The sequence below is a fragment of the Camponotus vicinus genome, unplaced genomic scaffold (genome assembly GCF_025532165.1).
Source record: "Camponotus vicinus isolate PSW18456_S1 unplaced genomic scaffold, iyCamVici1.0 SCAF_7, whole genome shotgun sequence".
Taxonomy (NCBI): domain Eukaryota; kingdom Metazoa; phylum Arthropoda; class Insecta; order Hymenoptera; family Formicidae; genus Camponotus; species Camponotus vicinus.
Window position 1 is genome coordinate 5,754,088 of NW_028141979.1, and position 10,598 is coordinate 5,764,685.

At 32.0% G+C, this 10,598-nt stretch overlaps 2 protein-coding genes across 6 annotated transcripts; one reads left to right on the forward strand and one right to left on the reverse strand.

Moving 5' to 3' along the window:
• Positions 1-379: 379 nt before the first annotated feature.
• LOC145974020 (putative chitinase 2) lies at positions 380-6,193 on the reverse strand. Of its 4 annotated transcripts, XM_083103754.1 has the most exons (10): positions 5,769-6,004; positions 5,531-5,631; positions 4,689-4,765; positions 3,172-3,375; positions 2,653-2,812; positions 2,168-2,264; positions 1,883-2,089; positions 1,587-1,787; positions 1,238-1,366; positions 380-698 (listed from the first exon to the last, which is right to left on the reverse strand). In XM_083103754.1, exons 4-10 carry the CDS (start codon positions 3,368-3,370, stop codon positions 432-434), a joined length of 1,260 nt encoding a protein of 419 aa, XP_082959880.1. In that variant the 5' UTR covers positions 3,371-3,375; positions 4,689-4,765; positions 5,531-5,631; positions 5,769-6,004; the 3' UTR covers positions 380-431. The 4 variants fall into 4 exon arrangements, with proteins under 4 accessions (XP_082959880.1, XP_082959877.1, XP_082959881.1 ...); XM_083103751.1 differs by lacking the exons at positions 4,689-4,765; positions 5,531-5,631 and adding an exon at positions 6,023-6,193 and having other exon boundaries at positions 5,769-5,923; XM_083103755.1 differs by lacking the exons at positions 4,689-4,765; positions 5,531-5,631; positions 5,769-6,004 and adding an exon at positions 6,023-6,191.
• LOC145974028 (uncharacterized) lies at positions 6,088-9,656 on the forward strand. Of its 2 annotated transcripts, XR_014439607.1 has the most exons (5): positions 6,088-6,435; positions 6,595-7,078; positions 7,217-7,727; positions 7,808-8,136; positions 8,285-9,656. XR_014439607.1 is itself a non-coding variant. In XM_083103764.1 (4 exons), the coding sequence occupies exons 2-4, from the start codon at positions 7,023-7,025 to the stop codon at positions 7,886-7,888; spliced, it is 648 nt and encodes a 215-aa protein (XP_082959890.1). In that variant the 5' UTR covers positions 6,088-6,435; positions 6,595-7,022; the 3' UTR covers positions 7,889-9,656. The 2 variants fall into 2 exon arrangements, 1 of the variants encoding a protein (XP_082959890.1); XM_083103764.1 differs by having other exon boundaries at positions 7,808-9,656.
• Positions 9,657-10,598: the final 942 nt, after the last annotated feature.

A 10,598-nucleotide genomic window follows, 5' to 3' on the forward strand; every position in this document is an offset into this window, starting at 1 on the left:
CCGAATTATATATATATATATATATATATATATATATATATATATATTTTAATGATTAAAAAATAATAATTAATTGTTATCAATTATTATTTTTCTGTATATTAATTTAACAATTCTTTATAATAAAAATAGATATTTTTATAAATAGAAAAAGAAATCATCATGATTGATAGCTGTTGTGGTCTACTTTCTTAAATCAATCACACATTGATGTAATTGCTAAACACGTTTTATTCAGAGATATTTAGCTTCCTACAAAATTAATAAGGCATGTAAAACACACACACACTTGTTTCGTGCTGCTAAGAAGCGGGCGGAAGTTCCTGGTACTCACGCCACCAACAAAAAAAGGGAGGGAGATCCAAAATACATGCAGTAATCAACGAAAACACAAAGATATAATAAGATAAAATAATCAATACAATTTCATCTTACAACAATAGCGCAAATACAATATTTGAGGGTAATTGCACAGATGATGAGTTTGATTCTTTCTTTTCTTCGTGTGATACCGCAAATACAATATTTGAGGATAAGTGCACAGACGATGAGTGTGGTACCGTGTTATTTGCCAAAACTATATTAATGGATTGCATTAGAGGATAACTCTGCAATGTTGAACATTTCCCTCGAAAATCGTCCGTGTCGATGCTCCATATCATAACACCTGCCAGTTTCTGTCTTTTTGCATATTCCACCTAATAAAGTTTATTAATTTTTAAATTTTTAAGTATTTTAAGTACTCAGTATTTGATAATTTACGCGAAAAAGATTGAATTATAATGCAATTATTATTAATTGATGCGCATAGTTCTTGTAAGAAAAACTTATATGTGTATATATATATATATATATATATATATATATATATATATATATATATATATATGTTCTTCTTACGAGAAATATAGCGATATATCTACCCAAAATTAATAATTATTTACAGTATTTTTATAATGAAGCAACAAAATATTAAAATCAATTCTCTTTTTTATTTTCCATAATATATAGCTTAAAAAAATTGTCAAATATTTCTGAGCAACAAAATTCTTCTTAGTGACTCTATATGAAAAAAGTTAAAAAGAGCATATGAAAAAGTTTAAAAAGAGTATATGAAATTTACAAGACTCGTTAATTTGATTAAAATTCTAGATTCGTTTCTATGGACGTAGTTAAAATTCAATAGAAAATTTAGAATTTAGTGGGAAATCTGTTTCATGAAAAGAGCAAAAGATACCTTCATCATAATTGCTTTGAGATCATCATAAACCACAACGCGATCTTTTTTAATCGCGTAAGCTGTGCTGCTATAATTATCCCATCCAGTTGTCCATTCTTGCGGATGTAATATCAATGTTTCGCAAATCTGTTCAAAAAATGTACAATATTTATTTATATCTTTTATAATGTTATGTAATATATTTCTTCTCACATATACATATGAAAAATGTTTCTACCGTATACTTTAGTACTGTAATTACAATGAAAAGTTACACAAAAATAGTTTTTATGATTGTTGTTAAAGATATAAAAATTATATAAATTGTAGAATGAATATGATATAAATATGAGATGGTAGGAAATACCTCATTGAATCCCATGAAACCACCACCTTCGGATGTATAAGATCCTTCGAATCCAATATGTAGAGTGGGCAGACCAAATGGATTTATTTTTGGTGTTTCTGGTACAGATGTAAGAATGAAAGTTCTTCCGTACATTGCCAGTCCCAAGACCAATTTCTCAGCTGGTGCCCCTTCTTGCAGCAAATACATAATAGTATCTTCCTAAATATTAATAAGACAATTAACATATAATTACATGATTATATTGATTGCATATACGAGTATATTGTTTCTCATCCGAAAATCATATTTCTTACCACACTTAATTGATCTTTGCTTCGCAGTGGTGTATTTGGAAGAACTTGTTTATCCCATGCTCCATGATAATCGTATGCCATGACGTGAATGTAATCGAGATATTTGGAAATTTCAGGAATATCGTACCCCGTATTAATAATATTTCTTTTCGCGCTTATGGCTGCCGTCAACAAGAAGTGATACTGTTTAAAAGCACCTCGCAATTCCTATCGCACAAATAATGCGTTTATCTCGTTACGATATATGTATAATAGCAATAATAGCAAATTATAATACTTCTCTACCTGTATGAGCCTAACAAAATTTTGCTTATCATACGCAGTACCACCGCGATTTCCAGGAAATTCCCAAACAAGATCCAATCCGTCGAATTCGTATGTTCTATTGCAATAAAATTTTATTTACAAAAAATAAATAATAAAATATAAAAATAAAAATAAATAATAAAATATAAATAAAAATAAATAATAAAATATAAATATAAAAATAAATAATAAAATATAAAATATAAAAACAAGCAAATCTATAAAGAAAAAAAATAAAATAGATTAATATAAAATAAAGCGGAACAAAGAGTTTCAACTCTTATCGATATACTTATCGATATATTTATCGATATATATCGTAATATCAAACTAAACTTTAGTCACGTATTGCAAAGTGATAGTAACGATTATTACACATGAAACATTTCTAAGTTTTTAAAGTATTAATTTTTTATAAAACATCCTATAAAAATAAGAAAAAACAATTAATACAATGAACGCACCTGAGAAACTTGACAGTGCTGGCGATAAAGGTTTTTCTACTATCCGATGATGAAGCCATCATCGAATAATTTACGCTGCCTTCGTTCCATCCGCCGATACCAAGTAATACTTTCAAACCTTGCTCACGAAGCATTGTCATTTTTCTATAATTGCCAATTCCTGCATTCATAATGTGATATTTTTAAATTATATTTAAGAAATTTTAATGTAATTATACAAATTAATCGATTAAATTAAATAATGAATAGAAATCCGAAAAATTAAAATTAATGAAAATTAGAATTAATAATAAATTAATAACTTTTCTGAATTATTTAATATTTTAATTATGTCTCTTTATCTTATTTGAATCATTTTTCTTTTTTTTTTAACTTGAGATTTTATTTCACATATGTCAGTAATTTTGCTAGACAAGTTACTCTTTAATATTTTATTTAATTAATTTTTTTAATAATTTTGAATTATTGTAATTAGATGTAAACTTGATAGACGTAAACTTATAGAGAAATTTCAATTACCATCTTTCTCTATATCTCCCCAGGGATCATTACTTCTAATTGTCCAATCTGAGGCATTTAAACCAGCAAACGCGTAAATTAAGTGCGTGCAATATTTTGGATGAAAATTTTCTAAGGAAAATGCACCATTTCCTGGTCTATAGGCCGCCCAAGATGCGACGTAACAAGTAACAACTTTATCATGTTGTTTTGACTTCATAAATCCTAATAAGAAACACAATAGAATAAACGAGAATCAATCAGAATTGATCAATTCAGTAGATAAAATGTAAGTTAATAACACACAGTATATACAGTAGCGCAACTCTCTGTCGGCACCTTTGATGTTAGCGTGGGTAAAAATGAACTGCACATGCGCGGACTTGGTAGGTAACCAATCACGGCAGTAACCTTCTGTCTCGCTTGCTCTCTCTTTCTCCCTCTTTCTAAATTGTATATTTCAAATAAGTCACTCAGTATAGTGTATGTTCCGATGTCAGATGTCTCGCCCTGTATAGTGTGTGTATAATAGGTTAGAAAGAGAGACAAAGAGAGAGCAAGCGAGACAGAAGGTCACTGCCGTGATAGGTTACTTACCAAGTCCGCGCATGTGCGGTTCATTTTTACCCACGCTGAAATTGCCAGAGTTGCGCTACTGTATATACTGTGCTAATAACTAATTTCGAGACACTCTGTGGCCGTGTTCCGAAATTGCTGCCAGTTTACTGCCAGCACTGAAAATATATAATATACGTAACGTGCACTATAGAATTTGCAGTACTGACAGTAATTTCGGAACACGGCCTGTATATACATTCACAAGCAATGACGTATATAACTAGACCAAGCATTCTCAGAGAGGGGTGAAGCCGGAAATTGGCAGTTTAAGACAGAGTGAGAACGTTGAACGGCATCTATGCTTTCCTTTTCTATCATACAAGAAGCAAATGGTCGTCCCAAAGCTGTCAAGAGCTATATATAAGGTGGTACAGAAATAAAAATGGAATCGAAATTTTCATTTATCTTGATACATTATTGATATTAATACTATTTTATGCAGTATACACATGATCATAATACAAATATTGTTATATTTATCGATGCCACAAATACAGCAAACAGCCATTTTGTCCTTTTTTTAATGCAATATTTGTAATATTTTTTTCAAAAAATTTATATATGTGTATATATTTTTACGTGTATTTTTACCAATTTTACTGATATACTGTTTCGCATGTCCAGTTTGCGTTTGTGTCATATCACGCCATATTGCTTTTGACAGTCTATAGAATAGAAAGAGAAAACATAGAGGCCATTCAACGTTCTTTCTCTGTTTTAAACTGTCAATATCCGGCTTCACTCCCCTCACCTATAAACTATATGAAAGCTTGGTCTAGTTATATACGTCATTGTTCACAAGCTTTATGAAAATGTTGCGTCCTCATTGTGTGGCGTGCCGGCTTTTATTTTCGCTTGTTAATATAATATATAAAGGAATTTTAGTGACTGAGTACATACAAAGTATATGACATATATACCCTGGCATAGAACAACTCGAGAGATCGGAGAAATTCTTGGAATCAACCATTCAACAGTGTCAAGGCGATTACGTCAACTTGGAATGGTTAGCAAGGCCGATGTATGGGTGTCGCATGAGTTAACGGAGAAAAATTTGATAGTTATATATATATATATATATAAGAAAAAGTAAGAAAAAATGCGTTAATTTTGTCCAGGAATATATATTGTAAGGCTATGCCTCCCATAAGCGGATATAGAGGGCGCGACGATCTTTTGTTACCGCAAGGTTGCGCGCGGCAACCTGGCGACGAAGTCTTCTTCCGAGAGTCGAAGAATAAACACGCATATTAGGGCCTGAGCAGAATGGCTGCCTTATAATTTTAAGACTATGTTTTATGCCTTAGGTCTTTGTCTTAGGTAACGCACAATACTGTGTGTTATGTCTCGAGTCTTATGTATACGCGAACGTTTGTAAGAAATAAACGTTCGCGTATACATAAGGGCTTGAGCAGAATGGCTGCCTTATAATTTTAAGACTATGTTTTATGCCTTAGGTCTTTGTCTTAAGTAACGCACAATACTGTGTGTTATGTCCCGAGTCTTATGTATACGCGAACGTTTGTAAGAAATAAACGTTCGCGTATACATAAGACTCGAGACATAACACACAGTATTGTGCGTTACCTAAGACAAAGACCTAAGGCATAAAACATAGTCTTAAAATCTTAAGGCAGCCATTCTGCTCAGGCCCTAAGACTCGAGACATAACACACAGTATTGTGCGTTACCTAAGACAAAGACTTAAGGCATAAAACATAGTCTTAAAATTATAAGGCAGCCATTCCGCTCAGGCCCTTACGTGTTACGCATTATCTCGTGTTTTTTTTGTTCCTGCACTGACACGCTTTTCACACCCTTTTCTGACTATCCTGGCACTGTGGATTCCTATTAACGACTAACCTAGTTTCCAAAAGTCAAAAATTATGCGTTAATTTTGTCCAGGAGTATATATATTCTGCATTATATTATATATAAATACAACGTATATATTAATCTCTTAAAAATGTAGATTTACGTGTAGTTTCATGCAAACTCACCATGAACATTATAAGGCCCAAAAAATAGAAGTAGGAATGCCACGTAAGTATAGAACATCGTGATACACTGAATTCTTTCAATCCGATTTATTTAATATACTTAACAAGTTCTCAGTGATCAGTAATGGTATTTCGTATAAGAAAATTTTTTCGAACTTTAGATGATATGAAAAATATTAAAATCCCATATTTAATGTGAAATCATGAATTATTATTCATGATACACTTTATATATCAGAGATTTAGCGTCTTACTCAGATTTTCTTCATCCACTGCATACTTGACGTGACATTTAACATTTGCAGTAATCAACAGACAACACTATGGTGACGAATTCCCAATTATTATTATTGACAATTAGGAGACTTATCTTTTTACTCCCGACTGCTGCCAACCTACGGTTGGCAAAAAGACGGAGGGAGTATGCGTTTCACCGAGCTTGAGATTGTTTGCAAGAAGTATTCTCGATAACTATAACTAAGGGTGCTGTCACATGGCAGTCGGAATTTCGGAAAAGTATTAGAATACTAGTACTAGGATCAACCAATCAGAATTATTTGGAGGAATTTTAACTTAACGTTTAATGAAAATTAAGGCCCAGTTCAACAGTGGCCAGTTAGCTTAACTAGTAGTTAAGTAGTGATGCCAACCACTGAAACAAAATTCGGTAAGCTATTTACAAGGTTAGATTTTGACAAGTTTACTCGTCCAATATCTTCAGCCAAGCCTCTTCTTTGTCTCTAACACTCACAGCATCAGTCCGCTTATTTTCTATTATCAATTTGTATTTTTTTATTAATGATACAAGTACCAGTTTTTCCCTTAGAACATATAGATATGGAAGGAGAATGCCTTTGTTCTCGACCAGAAAAAGATGTCCGCAGGAAGTGAGAAAGAAAATCATCGTTGCCTCTCTCTCATGAGTTACTGCTCGAAAGTGCGCACGCGCGGCTTACGTTTGCGCCGGTCCCTTGCCGGTCCGGGTCTGAGAAAAATAAGGTTATATTATTAACCTTTAGAGGGCCGGAAAACCACTATAGTGGCTCACTCCGTGATCGGTACTTTGTATATGATAAATATGCAATATAAGATACACTTTTTATCAATTTTCTTTGAAGAATTTGGTACCTCAAATGCCGGCCCTCTAAAGGTTAACCGCATGTTGAAACGTATTCATTTCGTAGATAGATTTTACAGTTTATTTAAAAACGTGCTCATTCGCGAACATACATACAGTGTCAAAATTCAAGCAAGATGGGCTTATATTGTATTTTATGTGGTAAAAAGGACAAATCAGTTTCCTATTTACGGTGAGTAAAAATATATTTAATTTATTGATGTCAGTAATCTCAGCAATGGATATAATTATTGATCTATTTAAACTAATTACTATTGAAACTATTTTTTTCTATATTTTAATTACTTAAATGTATTTTATTTGTCAACAGATTTCCATCAAATAAGCACATCAGGAAGCAGTGGTTGAAATTCTGTAAGAAAAGTGAGAAAAATTTGTATGTCTCACACAGATTGTGTACAGATCACTTCAAACCCGAGGATCTGAGGAAGCATTTAAAATGTGTTGTTGTACACGAAAAAGCTATTCCTTGTATATATACGATGAAAGGACAATTTCTTACTGTTGAAAATGCCAGTAAGATTAACGATGACAATATCTGTTCTATTATAACAGAACAGATCAGTGACCCCGAGAATCACAACATGAACGGGAGTTATTTGCCTTCGAATAATTGCCTAACTCCCTTCAGACAGAAAGAAGATGTTTGTTGCAGCAGCAAGAAGAAACGCTTAGATTTCGATTCTATTGAATTGGTTTCTAATGATGATACTGAAATAGGTAACTGTGAAATTCCTCCGAATAATTGCCTAACTGAATTGGCTACTGAATTGGTTTCTAATGATGGTATTGATTCAACAATCCCCATTCAAGAATTACTAGTACGTATTACTTCGTTTAAGTATTTGTGTTTTATATAATAATAATATTGTATAATAATAAATTTTGCATAATCTATCAGGTCTCTGCTCTTACACCAACCATTTGTGATCTTTTCATGATTTATTCATTAAAAAGAACGAATATATACATATATACATGATTGATTTGTGGAGGTCTGTATATGTACACACATGATGCTTGTGTGCGTCAGCAAATGACACGCATGCGCACTTTCGAGCAGTAACTCATGAGAGAGAGGCAATGATGATTTTCTTTCTCACTTCCTGCGGACATGTTTCAGTCTGCTATTCCTCTTCCATATCTATATGTTCTAAGGTTTTTCCTCATGACAAAAATTTGGTGCTCGTATACGATTAGTTTTGATATCCATTTTCGTTTTGCGATGAGGTATCGTAATGAGAACGAAGCTGAATATTAATTATTTTAGTGTTCAATATATATGTATATATATTTTCAATATTTCTTATGTATATTTTGCGAAAATGCAACTTGTCAAAATCTAACCTTGTAAATAGCTTACCGAATTTTGTTTCAGTGGTTGGCATCACTACTTAACTACTAGTTAAGCTAACTGGCCACTGTTGAACTGGGCCTAACCGGGATTGAATTTTTATCTTTATAAGGCCCAGTTCCACAACTCGAGTTAACCCGAGTTTAATACGTTAAACTGGGTCCTGATTGGTCCATTCGCCACTTAAACTCGGGTTAACTGGATTGTGGAACTGGGCCTAAGAAGAATTTTATTGTTAATAAATAATTGTTCGGTAAATATTTATTAATATACATATAAATATTTAATCAAAATATTTTATCACAAAATGGTTATCATATTATCAAGAATAAAAGTTGCGTGTTTGTCGGTCCGGTTTTTTTGTGGTTGGGCTCCCCATGGACTAATATTTCGGAGCATTTCGGAAATTAGTAAAAATAGAAAAATTTATTTTGATAGTTTTCCGACAAAAAAAATAATTAATACAATAGAAAAATATATAAAAAAGTGACATTTGTATGTATTGTTTATTATAACAGAAAATAATAAAGAAATTTTCTAAATTGAAAAACAATTTGAGGTTAGAATAGCATTCCGTTTTCCGTAAAAATCACTCCATGGGGAGCGAGGCTATCGAAAAACCGACATTCAAACTTTACTAGATAATTCTGATTGATTGATCATCACTCTAGTACTTTTCCGAGATTCCGTTTTCCGAAATTCCGACTGCCATGTGACAGCACCCTGTAACGACTGTGACCTTCTCAGGGCCCATATTCTGAATCCTCTTTTATCGATAAAAGTGCCTCTAAAAGTGGCATATAAGCCTTCTGATTGGCTATAGGCCGCTTTTAGGAGCACTTTTATCGATAAAAGAGGATTCAGAATATGGGCCCAGGACGATAAATAATACATAGTAAAATAATAGCCTGTGATATCGGAAAATACTTCACTCGAAAGGTTCGCTTGACCAATCAGGGAGCAGAGTTCTTTGTCTCCTGATTGGTTAATTAAATAATTCGAAATGTCAATTAAATAAAGTAAATGTAATATGCAATAGTATAAAGTAATTTAAATATATAAATATAATATAATATAATGTCATATATATAATTATATTATTATATATAAATAAATAATATAACAATAATATAACAATAATATTAAATAAATCGAGCACACATTTAAATCAAATATAATTATAAATCTATTTCAAATGTGTCTTTTCTCTCTTTCTTTCTCTCTCTGTCTCTCTCTCTCTCTCTCTCTCTCTCTCTCTCCTTTTCTATACTTTATATCTTTTCTTTTTATTATTACATTATTATTATTATTTCTCTTTTCTCTCTCTCTCTTTTTTTTATTAGTATTATATTATATTAATTATAATAATTATTAAATAAATAAAAAATCTTTTATATATGTATATATATTTATTATTATAAATTATTTTGGTGATACTTACCGGCATGGTATTACGCAGGACCATGTGCAGGACAAGTAAGTATGTACACGGTTTACGCATTTATAAGAATTGCGATCATCATTAGTCGGTAGCGGGAACAAATCACAGCACTAACTGAATGTAATTGGCTCTCACTTATATAGAACCAATAAATCAACATCAAGTGAAAAGACGATAATTGAGCGACTGTTCTGCTGAACGCGACCATTAATAATCAGCTCTTGTACAAAATATGACATTTTTCTAAGGTTCTTATATGCAAAATGCGTAACGTATTGATGCGTTGTACTTTTGGATCATACAGCTTTTAAAAGGATGAAATAGTTTTTAAATCAGAAATGTATGTGTACACACACACACACACACACGCACGCGGGAGGTGCAAGGGGGGCCTTCGGCCGCCCCTTCCGCAACCACCCCGGCGATAGGATCTCGCTTTACAATTCTTTTTGGTAAACATTATTACTTTGTCAAAAACTGAATACATGGTGCAAAATAGTTATTTCATAATGGTGACAATATTGCAAAACCATAAAATATTTTTATAAATATCTCGGAAACTAAGGCCGAGCGGCGGTAACATGTATAAGGAAAAGTTGTTCAGAATCATGCTCCCGACAACATATTTCAAGGTCATTGAAATCGGTGAGGAATCGCTAATGTATATAATTACCATAATTTATTTAATTTTACATAAAATAAATTATATATATGAAAATATTCCTAAAAATAATATATTTTTATGTTTCTTTTTTCTGAAAATAAATTTAATTTTTATATACCCTAATAGCCCTAACAGACCTAACAGCCCTAACAGACCTACCCAGGTAGAACATGAAACTCATAATGACATCATTATGACGTCATCATGATTTTATTTATCACTTAAAAGTTACC

What these genes read in the sequence shown, in the direction of transcription:
- LOC145974028 (XM_083103764.1), top strand. Translation starts at nt 7,023, where the DNA reads ATGGGCTTATATTGTATTTTATGTGGTAAAAAGGACAAATCAGTTTCC. An exon ending in AAATCAGTTTCCTATTTACG is followed by an intron (nt 7,079 to 7,216) that starts GTGAGTAAAAAT and finishes ATTTGTCAACAG; the next exon opens with ATTTCCATCAAATAAGCACA. An exon ending in TCCCCATTCAAGAATTACTA is followed by an intron (nt 7,728 to 7,807) that starts GTACGTATTACT and finishes ATAATCTATCAG; the next exon opens with GTCTCTGCTCTTACACCAAC.
- LOC145974020 (XM_083103751.1), bottom strand. Translation starts at nt 5,826, where the DNA reads ATGTTCTATACTTACGTGGCATTCCTACTTCTATTTTTTGGGCCTTAT. An exon ending in TGGGCCTTATAATGTTCATG is followed by an intron (nt 3,376 to 5,768) that starts GTGAGTTTGCAT and finishes GTTTCTTATTAG; the next exon opens with GATTTATGAAGTCAAAACAA. An exon ending in ATTTTGTTAGGCTCATACAG is followed by an intron (nt 2,090 to 2,167) that starts GTAGAGAAGTAT and finishes TTTGTGCGATAG; the next exon opens with GAATTGCGAGGTGCTTTTAA.